At 44.9% G+C, this 17,924-nt stretch overlaps 1 protein-coding gene across 2 annotated transcripts in view; it reads right to left on the minus strand.

Annotated features, from left to right (window-relative positions):
• Nucleotides 1-14,585: 14,585 nt before the first annotated feature.
• The window catches only part of vps8 (VPS8 subunit of CORVET complex), a 1,010,867-nt gene continuing 1,007,528 nt past the window's right edge, over nucleotides 14,586-17,924 (minus strand). For both annotated transcript variants that reach the window (XM_072480702.1, XM_072480693.1), the window contains exon 46: nucleotides 14,586-14,882. In XM_072480702.1, coding sequence (XP_072336803.1) covers nucleotides 14,742-14,882 — 141 coding nt within the window. In that variant the 3' untranslated portion in view covers nucleotides 14,586-14,741. The remainder of the gene's footprint in view (nucleotides 14,883-17,924) is intronic.

Genomic DNA, 17,924 nt, shown 5'->3' on the forward strand with positions numbered 1-17,924 from the left:
AAAAGAAAGGGAGATACAGATCAGGGAAAAAGATAAAGAGAGGGAGTTTGAACTTCAGAAAATGGCCATGAAACATGAAAGTCAGTTAAAATTGGCAGACGTAAAGGGAAACGTACAGTTGGCGGATAGTGATGAGGATAGGGAGAAAGAGTGTCATAGTCGAAGGCTTGGTGGGAATCTATTTAAATATGTCCAAGCATTGCCAAGGTTTGACGAGAAGGAAGTGGAAGCCTTTTTCATTTCATTTGAGAAGGTAGCTAAACAAATGAAATGGCCACAGGACATGTGGGTATTACTGATTCAAACAAAGCTGGTAGGCAGAGTGAGTGAAGTGTTTGCATCACTACCGGAGGAGGTATCTGGAACGTATGAGGAGGTGAAGAAATCCATCTTAAGTGCATATGAGCTAGTACCTGAAGCTGACAGACAAAGGTTTAGAAATTTAAGGAAAGAATTTGGTCAAACATACATGGAGTTTGAAAGGCTCAAACAGAGTAATTTTGATAGGTGGATAAGGGCTTTGAAAATAGACCAAACGTATGATGCTCTCCGAGAAATTATACTTTTGGAGGAGTTTAAAAATTCAATTCTTGATGTAGTGAGAACTCATGTGGAAGAACAGAGGGCTAAATCTGTGAGATTAGCAGCAGAAATGGCAGATGATTATGAATTAGTTCATAAATCAAAGATTGGTTTCCAACATCAGTTTCAGGCAGTGAGGGATAGAAACTGGGGACATGAGAAATACCCAAGTGGTAAAGGTAAAGATGATCTGATGGGAGACAATAAAGAGAGTGTACCTCAGATTTAAAAAGAAATCCAGGAGTGTGGAAAAGAAATGAAAAGTTTCAAATGTTTTCACTGTAAAAAACTAGGCCATGTAAAGTCACAGTGTTGGTGGTTGAAGAAAAGCAATGGGAAGGCTGATGTGATAAAACAGGATAAGACAGTGGGATTTGTTAGAGCGGGAAAGGAAAGCCCAAGGGAAGCGAAGGAGGTGCAAACGATTGTACAACCTGTTCAAGAAGTAATTGTTAAGAAGGTGTCAGATGTCTTTAAAGAATTTACTTGTGGGGGTAAAGTTTACTCATGTGTATCAGGAGGAGCAGGTAAAGAAGTCACAATTTTAAGAGATACAGGGGCTAGTCAATCTTTAATGGTAAGAGATGAGAAATTATATAGTTTGGGAAGAATGTTGCCAGAAAAGTGGTGATATGTGGAATTCAGGGTGAGAGGAGTAGTGTTCCATTTTATAAGGTAAGGTTGGAAAGTCCAGTGAAGAGTGGTGAAGTGGTAGTAGGAGTAATAGATAAACTATCTTGTCCAGGAATACAGTTTACCTTGGGTAAAGATATAGCTGGATCGCAGGTGGGAGTGATGCCTACTGTGGTTGAAAAGCCCGTGGAAAATCAGTCAACTGAAGCGTTGAAGGACGAATATCATGGGATTTTTCCGGATTGTGTAGTAACGATGTCACAAAGTCACAGGTTAAGACAATGAAATGAAAATCGCTTATTGTCACGAGTAGGCTTCAAATGAAGTTACTGTGAAAAGCCCCTAGTCGCCACATTCCGGCGCCTGTTCGGGGAGGCTTGTACGGGAATTGAACCGTACTGCTGGCCTGCCTTGGTCTGCTTTCAAAGCCAGCGATTTAGCCCAGTGTGCTGAACCAGCCCCTGACAAGAGGAGAAATCAACGAGTGAAGATGAAGTTGAAGTGCAATTATCAGAAACGATTTTTGATCAGATGCTTGAAAAAGAACAAGAACAGGTGGAGGATGAGGCGGATATTTTTAGTTCAGGAAAATTGGCGGAGTTACAACAGAAAGATGTAGAAATAAAACTGATATATAAGAAAGCATATATGGAAGAGGAAGCTGAGAGTATACCAGAGTGTTATTACCGTAAAAATGATGTCTTGATGAGAAAATGGAGACCTGTACATATGCAGGCGGAAGAAAAGTGGGCAGAAGTTCATCAAGTAGTATAGGTATAGAAAGGAGGTGTTGCGAGTTGCACATGAGGTACCAGTGGGAGGTCATTTGGGAATAAGGAAAACTCAAGCTAAAATCCAGAAGAATTTTTATTGGCCTGGACTACATAAAGATGCAGTTAAATTTTGTCAATCATGTCACACATGTCAAGTGATAGGGAAACCTCAAGCAGTGATAACACCAGCACCCTTAATACTTATTCCAGCATTTGAGGAACCTTTTACGAGGGTCATAATTGATTGTGTGGGACCGCTTCCTAAAACAAAAAGGGGGAATCAATCTCTTTTGACTATAATGGATATGTCTACTAGGTTTCCAGAGGCCATTCCAGTACGTAATATTACAGCTAAAAGGATTATGGAGGAGTTACTTGAATTCTTTACTAGATATGGACTATCCACAGAAATTCAATCGGATCAAGGATCGAATTTTACTTCAAAGTTATTCATGAAGCTATGGGTAGCTCAGGAATAAAACAATTTAAATCAACTGCGTACCATCCAGAATCACAGGGAGCGTTAGAAAGATGGCATCAGACATTAAAGACAATGTTGAGGGCGTATTGGCAAGATTATCCAGAGTATTGGGAAAAGGAGTCCCATTCGTATTGTTTGCAATTAGGGATACACCGAATGAGTCTACCAAGTTTAGTCCTTTTGAACTAATTTTTGGTCATGATGTAAGAGGACCACTTAAATTGATTAAGGAAAAATTGGTGGGTGAGAAATTGGAAATTATACTATTGGATTATGTGTCAAATTCTAGGGAACGATTAAATAGAGCAGGTGAATTGGTTAGACAACATTTGAAAGTTGCACAAAATGTAATGAAACGGGTAGCGGTCAAGAAATCCAAAGTTCGTAGTTTTGCCAGTGGGGATAAAGTTTTAGTGTTGTTACCAGTGGGAGGGGAGCCTTTAAAAGCTAGGTTTTGTGGGCCGTATCAGATTGAAAGGAAATTAAGTGAGGTGAATTATGTGGTAAAAACACCAGATAGAAGGAAGACTCACCGAGTGATTCATTTGAATATGCTTAAAAGGTACTTTGAAAGGGAAGGAGAGAAAAAGGAGGTTTTAATGATTCTAACTCAAAGTGATGAACTAAATCCAGATGACTGTGAATTTGACATACCTCAAATTAAATTGGAAAATGAGGATGTTCGTAAAAATTGGGATGAATTGTTAAGTTACTTTCCAGAGGAAAAACAAACTGACCTGAAAGAGTTATTGATATCACATGGGGAAGTTTGTAGAGATAAATTGGGAAGTACTAAAATGGCTACACATGATGTAGATGTGGGAAATGCTGTTCCGATCAAACAACGTCCATATAGACTTAATCCTTTAAAATTGGCACAGGTTAACAGAGAGATTGAGAGTATGCTGAAGAATGGCATAATTGAAGTGGGTTGCAGCCAATGGAGCTCACCCATAGTGATGGTACGTAAACCAGACAGTACCCAATGGATGTGTGTGGACTATCAAAAGGTGAATGCAGTTACAAGAACAGACTCTTATCCTATCCCGCGTTTGAAGGATTGCATTGAGAAATTGGGACAATCTACTCTTATTTTCAACTTCCAGACATGGAAAGAACATTTAAAACATCGTATGGAGTTCTTCGATCGACTTCAGGCGGCGGGTTTAGTGATGAACCTAGCCAAAAGTGAATTGGGAGAAGCCCGAATCACTTTCCTTGCGGAGTTTCCGATACCCTCAAGACAAAGTGAAATAATGCAATTTCTTAGCATGAGTGGATTTGATCGAACAGCTGTGCAAAAGGTTTGTGGGGTGATTACTCCACTGATGGAATTGCTGAAGAAACGTAAATAATATCAAGGGACAGCGGACTTTCAACAGGCATTTTACTGCCTGAAAGCTGTGATCACCAATATTCCTGTATTGGAGAATTGCAAGGGTCTCTGGGTCAGATTGAACTGAAGTATCTGATTCCAAAGAGAATTGCCGAGGAGTAGAGGAATGGATGGATCGTGCAGAGACTTTTTTGTTCAAAGAGACTGTCAATCGAGAAGGATTTCAGTTGGAGGAAGCAGAACAAAGAAAAATGGACTATATTATTATACCTGTTTGAGTGTGTTGTTTTCTTTAAATGAAAATGTATATTTACTGTGTGCATTTCTTAGTGGATGGTGCAAAAGTGAAAAATAAAACCATCTTGAAGTTGATGGTTTATTTTTTTTTCTTGAGGGAGGTGTCATGTGAGAGTACCTTTAAGAAATAGATGTTTAAGCAATGTACCTTTAAGAAAACAGTGATGTCAGAGAGTGGGTGGAGCTGAGCTCAGTTCAGCCATTTTGAAGTTTCAGTTTTGAGGAAAAGAGCTTGCGTGTGTGTCTGTGTTTGCTGTGAGCTGGATCTGCTGTGATCTCTGCCATGAAAGACTATCTCTGGATCATTTGGATGATTTAAACTCATAATAGTAAAGCCTTTAACCTGATGTGTTTCTGTTTAAAGGTGTTAAGTCGCTTTTGGATTTTGAATGGAATAACTGAAGGATTATTTAGAGTTGGTAATGTTTTCGGGGTTATCTTTGAAGTAAGGAGTGTTAAGAGATCCAATGTTTATTTAAGAGGTTAAGTTGAGTTCATGGAATAAACATTGTTTTGTGTTTAAAAACCCACAAGTCCATAATTGTAATCCCACACCTAGGGAACAAGACATGTGCTCGGAAAAGCAACAATAGCATTAAAGGGGGAGGTTTGTTGAACTCCATGATACATTTTGGGGTTCTGAAAATGCCTCGCGCATAACACTCCTCACTCTGCAACGTTCTAACCCACAGACCACAATCAGTAAGAATAAACAACAACACCTCCTCCACAATAGTCCTCAATACTGGGGTCCCCGCAAGGCAGCGTATTTAGCCCCCCTATACACACACGACTGCGTAGCAAAATTTGGTTCCAACTCCATCTACAAGTTTGCTGATGATACGACCATAGTGGGCCGGATCTCGAATAATGATGAGTCAGACTACAGGAGGGAAATAGAGAACCTAGGGGAGTGGTGCAGCGACAACAATCACTCCCTCAATGCCAGCAAAACTAAAGAGCTGGTCATTGACTTCAGGACGCAAAGTACTGTACACGCCCCTGTCAGCATCAGCGGGGCCGAGGTGGAGATGTTCAGCAGTTTCAAATTCCTAGGCGTACACATCTCCAAAAATCTGTCCTGGTCCACCCACGTCGATGCAAGGAAGCACAACAGCGCCTATACTTCCTCAGGAAACTAAGGAAATACGGCATGTCCACATTAACTCTTATAACTTTTACCGATGCACCATAGAAAGCATCCTATCGGGCTGCATCACAGCCTGGTATGGCAACTGCTCGCCCCACGACCGCAAGAAACTTCAGAGAGCCGTGAACAAAGCCCAGTCTATCACATGAACCTACCTCCCATCCATTGACTCCATCTACACCTCCTGCTGCCTGGGGAAAGCGGGCAGCATAATCAAAGACCCATCCCACCCAACTTACTCACTCTTCCAACTTCTTCCAACGGGCAGGAGATACAAAAGCCTGAGAACTAACACAAATAGATTCGAAAACAGCTTCTTCCCCGCTGTCACCAGACTCCTAAACGACCCTCTTATGGACTGATCTCATTAACACTACACCCATGGATGCTTCACCTGATGCCGGTGTTTATGTAGTTACATTGTGCACCTTGTGTTGCCCTATTCTGTATTTTCTTTTATTTCCTTTTCACGTACTTAATGATCTGTTCAGCTGCTCGCAGAAAAATACTTTTCACTGTACCTTGGTACATGTGACAATAAATAAATCCAATCCAAGTGTTGCAGGTGGTGGTTTGGCCAAGGTGGATAAAGAGCAGAGCGAAGAGCTGCGAGAGGAGATGTTAGAGGTGGACAGGAGGTACACGGGGGATGCGGATCCAGCCCTTTTGGACAGAAGGCGGGAGCTTCAGGCTAGCTTTGACTGGCAGTCCATGGGGATGGCGGTGCACCAACTGGGGCGGGCAAGGGCGGCGATTTCTGAATATGGGGAGAAGGCGGGGCAACATTGGAGGGAGGTGGCGGCGAGGGATATAGTCCTGCTACGGGATAGGACAGGGAAATTGGTGGTGGCCCCGGACCAGATTAATATGGGGCGGGATTCTTCGTTCCGCCGCAGTATTCTGGTCACTTTGTTTATTTGGGGTGGGGTGGGGGAAGGTACCAAGTATCAGGAGGGTGGTCCTGTAGAGAGGACGGCAGGCGGGTGGGGGGGGCTAGGCCTTCCGAATGTATCATATTATTGGATGGTGAACGCGGAAAAGGTGAGGAATTGTGTCGTGGTGCGGGGGCGGTGGGTGGATGTGGGAGGGAGGGGGGTGTGGGTGGGGCGGGGGGTGTGTGGGGGGAGTCCTGGTGGGTTAGGATGGAAGAAGGTCTGTGTAGACAGTCGGGGTTTAGGGCTCTGGCAATGGCATCGTTTCTGATGACCCAGGCAAGTACTCGGGGAGTCCGGTGGTGGTGCCGACACTGAAGATTTGGAGACAGTTAAGGCAGTATTTTAAGCTGGGAACTGGGTCAGGGGAGATGCCAATTCGGGGGAATCATAGGTCCTCTAGAAGCCATTTTCGGGGTGTCGACAGGCCCGAGCTGTAGGCGGTTGCGGGGGCAGATGTTTTAACTTTTGCCTCACTGATTGCCATGAGGCAGGTCCTGTTGGGATGGAGGTCAGCTTCGCCACCCTGTGCCTCGGCTTGGCGGGGGGACCTACTTGAATTTCTGACTCTCAGAAGGTGACATTTGAGCTGAGGGGGATAATAATCTTTATTATTGTCACAAGTAGGCTTACATTACAATGCAATGAAGTTACTGTGAAAAGCACCTGGTTGCCACATTCCGGCCCCTGTTCTGGCACATTCAGGTAGAATTCAGAATGTCCAATTCATCGAACAAACACATCTTTTGGGAATTGTGGGAGGAAACCGGAGCACCCGGAGGAAACCCATGCAGACACAGGGAGAACGTGCAGACTCGACACAGACAGTGACCCAGGCCGGGAATTGAACCCGGGTCCCTGGCACTGTGAAGCAACAGTGCTAACCATTGTGCTTCCGTGCAGATGAAGGAAGGCTTCTAAATTCATGGGGACTGTTTATTATGTCCTTTCGAGAATTGGGGGAAGTTGGGGCTGGGGTTATTGTTGCTTTTGTTTACTGATTGAATCTTTTTTTTAAACCTGGAACGCACAAGTGGATGTTTTTGGCCGATATATATAGGGGGTATTGGTTTTGTTTGGGGGATTGTGATTGTATTTGTTTTGTTTCTGATTTTTTATTTTGTTGTTTATTTGATGAAAATGTTGAAAATAAGGAGAATAAAAAGATTTGTTTTGAGAAAGCAATGCACATGAATTCTCAATGATCATGGGCAGAATTTTCCGAAAAGATCATAGAACCATAGAATTTACAGTGGATAAGGAGGCCATTCGGCCCATTGAGTCTGCATCGGCCCTTGGAAAGAGCGCCCTATCTCAGCCCACACCTCCACCCTATCCCCGTAAACCAGTAACCCCACCTAACCTTTTGGACACAAAAGGGCAATTTGGCATGGTCAATCTACCTAACCTGAACAGCTTTGGATTGTGGGAGGAAACCGGAGTACCCGGAGGAAACCCACGCAGACACGTTTTATAGAACAAATAGTTTTTGAGGGGAATCTGAAGATTTAAGTCCAAAACTAAAATGCAGAAATTCCAGGCTATTAATCTCAGCATTACTCTTGGTGCCACTTACGAGGTCGGTTCCAGAGAGGCAGAGTGGATACTTCAACAGAAGATGGGGAAGTATCAGGTTCTGACTGAAAACCGGCTTGTTTCTCCAGAAACATGATCGAAACCTGAGAGAGCCGACAAGCCCAGCTCCACAGAGATTGGGGCGGCTTTGTTAAAAGGTGCCCCAATCTCAAAGTCAAAGCAAAGCCCCCCCACCCCCGGACAGTGGGACCCCTGACAGACAAAGGGAACACCCAACTGTTCCAAGATGGCGCCGGAGCGAGGCGACTCTCTGCGAGCTCTCCCAAACAGATCTACTTTTTACTTAACCTATACTCGTTCTAATCTTTTAAAAATTAACTCTAAAACTAACATTATTACTAACCTCTACATTGGAAATGTTGTGTTGCCCTATTATGTATTTTCTTTTATTCCCTTTTCTTCTCATGTACTTAATGATCTGTTGAGCTGCTCGCAGAAAAATACTTTTCACTGTACCTCGGTACACGTGACAATAAACAAATCCAATCCAATCCAACCCTTGAAGACTGCAGGGCAACGTCCCCCATCACTCAATGTTGAGATCACCCCATCCCTTCCCCGCCACCATTTCCCCCAACATCACTAGGGTGACTTACCCCCCTCACCCATCATCAGGGCATCAGTGCCCACACCCTTCACCTAATGAGAACGCCTTCCATAGGGTTGCCAAAAGCCCCTGGCCCCACTGACCTGGCAGTGCCTACCTAGCAGTGCCAACCGGGTTTGTGTCAGGGCACTGCCTGACCATGTCCATCACCACCCGAGGGCTGTATTACCTCTGAACCCCAAGCGTGGTCACCACGACTGGTTTTCCTTTTTGGGAACCATTAGCGATTCCTGCTGGCAGGGGGGAAACATCTGGTGACCTCAGAAGTAACGGCATTAAACCGTTTATGAATATTAAAATTAATTTAAATTCATGATAATCAGGTTCATGCCCTTGTTGTGGGTGAACCTGATTAGGCTGCTGATGGGAAGTTCTCAAATTGAGATCTCACCACCATAAATCCCGTTTATGGCGCTTTCGCAAGAGTTATCACGGCCCATGTCTCACAGACATTCTACTTTCTGTCCCAGCTGATGTTACTACTGGACAAGACAGGCCCCAGGGTGGAACTCTGATTCTAACTTTTATTTGTTGCTTAGATATGTGGAAGGCGGTTACTGAGCAGTCACGGGAGTCAGCTAATGAACTTTTAACAAAAGAATAAAACATTTATTAAACAATATTAACCACAATACAGTACTCCTTTGTGTTATGTTCTGTGTTGTGACCGTGGTAAAGATGCACACAGAACATCTAGTTCTTTGGCTAGTTGGTAGTTTATTAACAAAATGAACACGTGGAAAGATAACTGGCAAACTATAACAATTAGTGAATTCTCCTGGAGCTACTTATAATGCGACTGTCCTCTAATACAACTTACTACCAACTGCCGGATCTCTGAGTCACATGGTGGATCTCTATCGCCACCTGCTGGTCGGAGGTCATACATCCAACTATATACATTGCTATGCATATACATATCACCCCATTCCCCTTCCTTTGGAAATGTGAATGTTAACAAATATAATGTGCTTTACAAAACACTATATGCATAACAATTTCAAACGTGTTCCTTATACAGTTCATTACACGTTCAGACTTTCAGGTTAACGACATCTTGTTGGTCAGCTGAACTTTGACCGAATATGTGATCTTGTTTCATCTTTCGAAAGACCTGGGGCGTCATTCTCCGCCGGCGGGAGTCTCCGTTTTGCCGGCGCCCGGGGGTTTCCCGACGGCGTGGGGCTGCCCCACAATGGGAAACCCCATTGACCGGCCGGTGTTACGGAGACTCCCACCGGCCGGTCGGGGCAGAAATGTGGCGGGGCGGGTAGGAGAATTTCCCTCCTGTTTTCTGGCTGTTTTGTGAGTCACCAACTCTTTCAACCTTCTGAAGCGATGCTTCCTACCGTGTATATTCTTGTAGATTAGCCTTATTGCCAATGCTTATGTCTTCACTGTTGTGGCTGCTACCTGGTCGGCAAACTGTGTCCTCGACTCTTTTCTTACCCTTCCTTCTCTTTTTTATAATCAGCTCTTTCCTTCTCCTTTTCTTCTTAACTTTAGTGGCATCACCTGTGAAGTTGGTGCGGTCCACTTTCACATCTGGCTGTGCACCAAGAGCATCATTCTTGCTACTGGTCTCAGCCAAGGGATCAGCTGTTTCTGGATCCCTTGCTGCAATGGCTGCTTCTGGATCGTTTGCTGTAGTAGCTGTTTCTGGGTCTGCTGCTGTAATAGCTGTCTCTGGAACATCTGCTATGAAAGCGGTTTCTGGCTCTTCTGCCACAGTAGCTGATTCTGGAGCATTTGCTGGATTGAGCAGTTTTGGTTAATCCATGTAGCTTCCGCTTGAACGCTGTGTTGCATGCCCATCAGCTGGTGAGGCATCCAATGTCGGCATACCTTTGGACGCTTTCCCAGTTGCAGGAATGTTTGCGAGTTCAGGAATGATCTGCAAACACTCGCATTCCCCTATCTTGGCTGGATCAAAATCCTCAACATTAATAATAATAACAATAATCACTTATTGTCACAAGTAGGCTTCAATGAAGTTACTGAGAAAAGCCCCTTGTCGCCACATTCTGGCGCCTGTTCGGGGAGGCCGGTATGGGAATTGAACCCGCGCTGCTGGCATTGTTCTGCTTTACAAGCCAGCTGTTTAGCCCACTGCTAAACCAGCCCCAGTATGGCATTGCTTCTTCACTTTGTGTTTTCATCTCAATTAGTGGCTGATCCTCATCTGGTACAACAATACACGCTTCGTCTGTTGTTGTAGAACTGCACGAAAATATATCCATCTGTTCTTGCTGCAAGTTTTTTGATGGATCAGCCTTGAGTACTTGGGAATTCACTGCAGGAACTATTCTGCAGGCATAGGATAAATCAGCGTGCTTCTTTGGAGCCAGTTTCTCCAAAATGGGGATTATTTCTTCAGTTACCAGTTGGCTGTGCACAGTTTATTTGCTCTCAGCTAATTTGTCTGCTGTTGCAATCCCACTTTCAGCCTTTGCAGATACCATTTATAGAACTTTCACGCCCATCATTGTCCTGCACAGATTAGATACTACAACCGACTCAAGAACAGCTTCTTCCCTGCTGCCATCAGTCTTTTGAATGGACCTACCTCGCATTAAGTTGATCTTTTCTCTACACCCTAGTTATGACTGTAACTTTACGTTCTGCAGTCTCTCCTTTCTTCCATATATATGGTTATATGGTATGCATTGTCTGTATAGCATGCAAGAAACAATACTTTTCACTGTATACTAATACATGTGACAACAGTAAACCAAATCAAATAATATTCTATTTGTTTTCCTAATTACTTGCTGTGCCTGCATACTAGCCTTTTGATTCATGCACGAGGACATCCAGATCCCTCTGCACCTCAAAGTTTTGCAATCTCTCCAATCAAAAGTAGAGGCTGTGATGGAGCTGGAAAGAACTTTGGTGAGGCCGCAGCTGGAGTAGTGTGTGCAATTCTGGCTGCCACATTATAGGAAGGATGTGATTGTACTGGAGGGGGTGCAGAGGAGATGCACCAGAATGTTGTCTGGGATGGAATATTTAAGTTATGAAGAGGTTGGTCAGACTCTGGAGCAGAGAAGACTGAGGGGTGACCTGATTGAAGTCTACAAAATTATGAGGGGCATGGACAGGGTGGATAGGGAGCAGCTGCTTCCTTTAGTTGAAGGGTCAGTTATGAGGGGACACAAGTTTAAAGTGAGGGGTGGGAGGTTTAGGGGGGATTTGAGGAGAAACATTTTTACCCAGAGTGGTGACGTCTGGAATGCACTGCCTGGGAGGGTGGTAGAGGTGGGTTGCCTCACATTCTTTAAAAAGTACCTGCATAAGTATTTGGCACGCCGTACCATCCAAGGCTATGGGCCAAGTGCTGGCATGGGGGATTAGGTGGTCAGGTCAGGGCCTTTCATGCATCGGTGCAGACTCAATGGGCCGAAGGACCGCTTCTGCACTGTAGTATTCTGTGATATTCTCCTCTGTTCCTTTTCCAAAACTGTCACATCTTTCCTGAGGTAGGGGTGCCCAAAGCTATCCACAATAATGTAGCTGAGGCCTAATCAGTGTTTAAAAAATATACAGCATTATCTCTTTGTTTCTCTATTTTATTTATCTTTTTATAAACACAAGGAACTGATATGTTTTTGTAAATGGACAGCAGCGTCTCTCTGCTTTTTGACATTTTTCAAACATCTGCCTTTAATCATATACTGTCTTTTCCTACTGATTATCCCAAAGTGCATCACTTCACACTTCTGGCATTTCACCATCCTTTGTCATCCTGAAAGCTATAATATTATGACCTATTTTGTTAATTTTAATACCATCTGATAACTTTATAATGCTGCTCCCTATATCAAAGCCTAGGTTATTCACATGAAATAGGAGAAGTAAACCATTCGGCCACTCCACCACCATTCAATCAGATCATGGTTGATGTGTTTGTGTTGACGTCCACATTCCCATCTACCCCTCGATAACTTTTGATTCCCTTGCCTAACAAGAATCTGCCTCAAAAATATTCAGTGACCCTGCCTTGCGAGGCAGAGGGTTCCAAAGACACACAACTCTCTGAGGGGAAAATTTTCTCCTCATCTCTGTCCTATAACGATGACCCCGAATTTTAAAACAGTGCCCCCTAGTTCTGGACTCATCCACAAGAGGTAACATCCTTTTCATGTCCACCTTGTCAATGCTGTTCAGGATTTTATACACTTCAATTGAATCACCCCCTCACTCTTCTAAATTCCAGTGGAAATACGCCTAGTCTGTCCAACCATTCCTCCTAAGACAACCTGCTCATTCCAGGTGTCAAATCCTCCTCTGAACCGAACAGAATTGCAAAGAGAAACAGACTGAAAACTGAGGTATGAAGAACACCGCAAACCATCTGCTTGTGTGAAATACATCCAACAACCAGCACCCTCTGCTTCCTATCACTCAGCCAGTTTAGTATTCATACCACCACAAGTGTACTGACACTATTCCCATCTCCAGTGAGGTTTAAAGGATTGTGATCAATGTTTATGCTATTTCTACCTTTTACTCGTTTCAGTGGGAAAGGGGAAGTGTTGGACTGTAGTTCCTGTTTGCAAAGACAGATATTCCTAATTTTAGATTTGATGTACACTTCCTTGAAATGGTGACTCGGGATCAGCAAGTGCAGTTGAAAAACTTTTCAGCTACCTTATTTGCATTCCCCACACACTTCTCGAAGTTTAAAAGTCATTCCTACTCTGATTGAGGCTGCATGGTAGCTCCAGAATGTTGTTGTTGCTGTTGATGACTTCACTTTATTACCAGTTTCATCAAGGATACAACCAATTCTGAGCACAGAATCATGGAAACGTGCTGCTCGGGAGACAGCACACCGTGCCTATGTCGGCTCCTTAAAAAGGGACAGTCGTGCTTAATCCCACATCTGTCCATAAACCCAACCTAGAACGCATTCTACCTGGACCAGATGATGGCAGAATTTCCGTAATATTTTAGAGTGCTTTCTCTATTATCCTATAACTACCTTAGTGTAACTGTCATTTTGTTTGCTGCCTTTGTAATTACAGATGCAAAATACTTGTATCACATTGTCTGTCTCTGCATGAAGATTTCTGTTTGATTCTTTAATATCCCAACATTTTCCCCAACCAGCTGCTGACGGTTATAAAATATTCCAGGATTCAGTTTAATGTTGCCTGTTAATAAACCTGTCAAATTTTCAGCTTCATTACTGAAACTGACCAATTGGCTGAATGTCTGTAGGCGCTGAAAGATCAAGAGAATAAAATATAAATGTATGTGGACAGGATTTATTTTTATTATAATAATAGCATGGTGACACAGCGGTTAACACTGCTACCTCACAACGCCAGAGACGTGGGTTCAATACCGGCCTTGGGTCACTGTCTGTGTTGAGTTTGTATGTTCTCCCCATGTCTGTACAGGTTTCCTCCGGTGCTCCAGTTTCCTCCCACCGTCCAAAGACGTGCGGGTTAGGTGGATTGGCCTGCTAAATTGCCGCTTAGGTGGCCTTCAGGTTAGGTAGGGTTACAGGGATAGGGCGGGTTAATGGGCCTAGGTAGGATGCTCTTTCGGAGGGTCGGTGCAGACTCAATGGGCTGAATGGCCTCCCGTGTGCACTTTAGAGATTCAATGATAATGTTTGATGACTTGCAAAAGTATCTTTTTAGTGTAGTGTCGCTCCTGTTCTTGTGAGTAAAAATGAGGGCACAGAGGTTTTGTGTTCACTCACTGAGCTAGTTGGTACTAGCCAGGATGATAGTGGATGCTACAACTGTCCTCCGAAGGTAGAAAGGGGGATAAAACCTGGTCATGGCTACCATTCCTGTTCACTCTCGTGTGCATGTGTGACTCAGATGGTGTTACTCCACATGGGGTGAGATTTCCAATCATTGTGAAGGTTCAATTGGACCTAATGGGACAAACAGTTCACAATCTATTCCTGAAGACTATCAGTTGTACACAGACCCGGGGAAGGTCAGTATCCAACCACAAGTCATTTCTTTCAGGAGAGGGCCAGAAAGACTGTTGAAGGGGAAAGAATCTTTTGTGAAGGAATTAGTTTTTAAAATATCCATATATTCTCTGAACTCATAAAATATGTAACTTAATGAGAAATAAAATTAAACCTGATGAAGAAGGTGGCTGTGGACTTACTTGTAACTGTTTCTGTAGAAAATGGAAATTGTCCGTAGGTTTCATAAATGCTCAAAATGCTGGGAATGCAGGTTTATTTATTTTAGGTATTTAAGAATTATTGGACATATAGGAACTATTAATATTTCAGCCTTAACATTAAATCAACAATTTAAACCCTCTGGTATGTGAAGAATATTCAGTCCAATTTGATTGCACAAACATCATTTGCAGCAACTAGTCCTCAATGGCTGGAGGTGGTGACAAACGCAGTTGGAAGTTTTCATTTTGGAAGACACTGTTTGCCACTGAACCAGGCTGGAATAGGCCATGCTTGTCACTGTTTCGATTGCGGGAGAGTTCTGTGAGAATTGCAAGCTGCAAGAAATAGAAAACAATATTAATGAAAGCAAAATATAGTGGATACTGAAAATAGGAGCCTGCCCTGCCAGTCAACATGATCATGGCTGATCCTCTATCTCAACACAATACTCTTGCACTCACCCCGTACCCCTTGAATCTTTAGAGTCGGTAAGAGTTCTTCCTGTTTATTTCGGGTATTTTAAATAAAATCTAATTTCACCTGTGTTGCGACGCTGGGTCAAGCAGGGCTGGAATTGACCGCGCACTAGCCCAGGGTGTTGTGGCAAGTCTAGAAATCTATTTCCTTCATAAATATATTCAGTGACTTGGTCTCCACATCCTCCTGTAGTCGAGAATCTTACAGCTCACTACCCTCTGAGTGAAGAAATTTCTCCTCACCTCAGTCCTAAATGGCTCATCCAATGTGCATAGAATCCCTACAGTGCAGGAGAAGGGCATTTGGCCAATTGAGTCTGCACCAACCCTGAGACTGTGTACTCTTGTTCTAGACCCCCCCAGTCAGAGGAAACAACATTCCTGCATCCAGTCTGTCCAGCCCTGTTAGAACTTTATACATTTCAACAAGATCCCTTCTCATTTTTCTAAATTCCAGTGAATACAGACCCGGTCAACCAATCTCTCTTCATAAGACAATCCCACCATCCGAGGAATCAGTCTGATATAGCTTTGCTCGGAAAAGGATGGGTGGGAGAAGAGTCTGTCTGTCTGGGAAAGGGAGCGAGTGGGGGTCGGTCCCTGAAAGGGGGAGTGGGAGTGTTCATTCTGGGAAAAGGGGAATGGGGATAATTGGTCCGGGAAAGGGTGAGGGTCGGTCTGGGAAAGTGGTGGTTGGGGTGCTGGGAAAGGGGAGAAGTTGGTCCGTCTGGGAAAGAGGGAGGGGGGGGGTACAGTCTGGAAAACATGAGGGGGGGCGGGGGAAGAGGACTTTGGTCCAGGCAAAGGGGAGGGATCAGTCCGGGAAAGGGATGGAGGTGATGGTTGTTGGCCCGGGAAAGCAGGGGGGTCTAGTCAGACTGGAAGTTGGGGTCAGTCCGGGTCGCACCAGGCGAGGGTTGTCAGTTTGGACTGGGGGCGGTGTGGTGAGTCTCCTTTGGGGGGGGGGGGGGGGGGGGGGTCCCGTATGAGGCTGCATCTGGGTGTTCAAAAAGTTAATTTGGAGTTAAAGTGATTTTTTTCCCCCTCTAACTCTTTCAGAGTAACTAACAGGGTAAAACTGGCAGAACCATCCAACGTTAGCGATTTAAATCACTTCTATCAGATGCAGATGGTTTCATGCAATGTTCGATGTTATCCAGTTCTTGACAGTGCATGATGAATATTGCACAGGAATTGTAGAACCCCTCCATCCTTCCCCTCAGTTCAAACTTAACCTTCCCAAGAGTCAAGAATTCCAACCAGTCCCCCCGCCACGCCAGGGCACAGGGTGGGGAGGTTGCTCTCCATCCCATCAGGATCCGCCTTCGGGTGATCAACGAGGCGAAGGCTACAATATCTGCCTCCGCATCCGTTTCCAACCCTGGCTGGTCCGACACCCCGAATATGGCCACCCGGGGGCCCGGGTCCAGTTTCATGTGCACCACTTTAGAAATTACCCTAAAAACCTCCTTCCAGTAATCCTCTAACTTTGGACAGGACCAAAACATATGAACGTGATTAGCGGCCCCCCTTCCGCAACGTTCACACACATCTTCTACTCCTTCAAAGAATCGGCTCATCCTCGCCCTCGTGAAGTGTGCTCTGTGTACCACCTTCAGCTGTATCAGCCCCAACCTCGTGCCCGAGGTGGAGGCATTCACTCACCTCACACCAGAACCCCTCCTCTATATCCTCTCCCAACTCTTCCTCCCACTTTGCTTTGATCCCTTCCACTGGTGCCTTCTCCTCTTCCAAAATAGCTCCGTAAACCGCCGACACTACCCCCTTCTCCAGTCCCCCTGTCGTCAGCACATCCTCCAGCAATGTGGAGGCCGGCTCCACCGGGAAGCTCTGTATCTCCTTTCTGGCAAAATCCCGAACCTGCATGTATCTAAACATTTCCCCCTGCTACAGCCCACACTTCGCTTCCAGCCCCTTCAGTCCCTGCAAACCGGCCCCTAAGAAACAAATCTTTTAGTGTCTTAATCCCCTTCTCTTCCCATTTCTGAAAATTTCCATCCCACCTCCCTGGCTCAAATCTGTGGTTCCCCCGAATCGGCATTTCCCTTTACCCTGCCCTCAACCTGAAGTGTTGGCGAAACTGCCTCCAAATTCTCAATGAAGTATTATTACCGGACTCCCTGAGTACATCCCCGGGGCTATCGGGAACGGCGCTGTTGCAAGTGCTTTCAATCGCGACCCCCTGCACAAACTCTCTATTCTGACCCACTGGGAATCAACCCCTCTGACCCAGCTCTGCATCTTCTTCACATTCGCCGCCCAGTAGTAATACATCAGGTTCGGAACACCCAAACCCCCTGCCTGCCTTCCCCTCTGTAGCAGCATCTTTCTAACTCTGGCCACCTTCCCTCAATCTCTCTGACAAAAGCCTTTGGCAGGAAAATCGGCAGGCATTAAAAAATGAACAGAAATCGCGGCAACATGTTCATTTTAACCGCCTGGACTCGACCCGCCAGTGACAGAGGGAGACCATCCCACCTTGCCAGACCAGCTTTCACTCTCCCCACCAATCTAGAAATGTTGTACCTGCGGACCCCCCCCACTCCCGGGCAACCTGCACTCCCAGGTACCTAAAGTGAGTCCCTGCCCTACGGAATGGTAGCCTCCCTACCCCTGCCCCCACCCCCGGCCGAGACACCACAAAATACTCACTCTTGTCTAGATTTAGTTTGTACCAAATACTCGAAGCAGTTCAAATATTCCCCCTATCGACACTCGGTTCCGACACATATAACAGCAAATCATCGCCATATAAGGACACCCTATGCTCTATCCCCCGCACTATTCCTTTCTATACCCCCGGCCTTCTTAATGCGATGGCTAACGGCTCAATCGCGAGTGCAAACAGCAGGGGGGACATAGGACATCCCTACCTAGTCC

This window comes from Scyliorhinus torazame, chromosome 2, assembly GCF_047496885.1.
Source record: "Scyliorhinus torazame isolate Kashiwa2021f chromosome 2, sScyTor2.1, whole genome shotgun sequence".
NCBI lineage: Eukaryota > Metazoa > Chordata > Chondrichthyes > Carcharhiniformes > Scyliorhinidae > Scyliorhinus > Scyliorhinus torazame.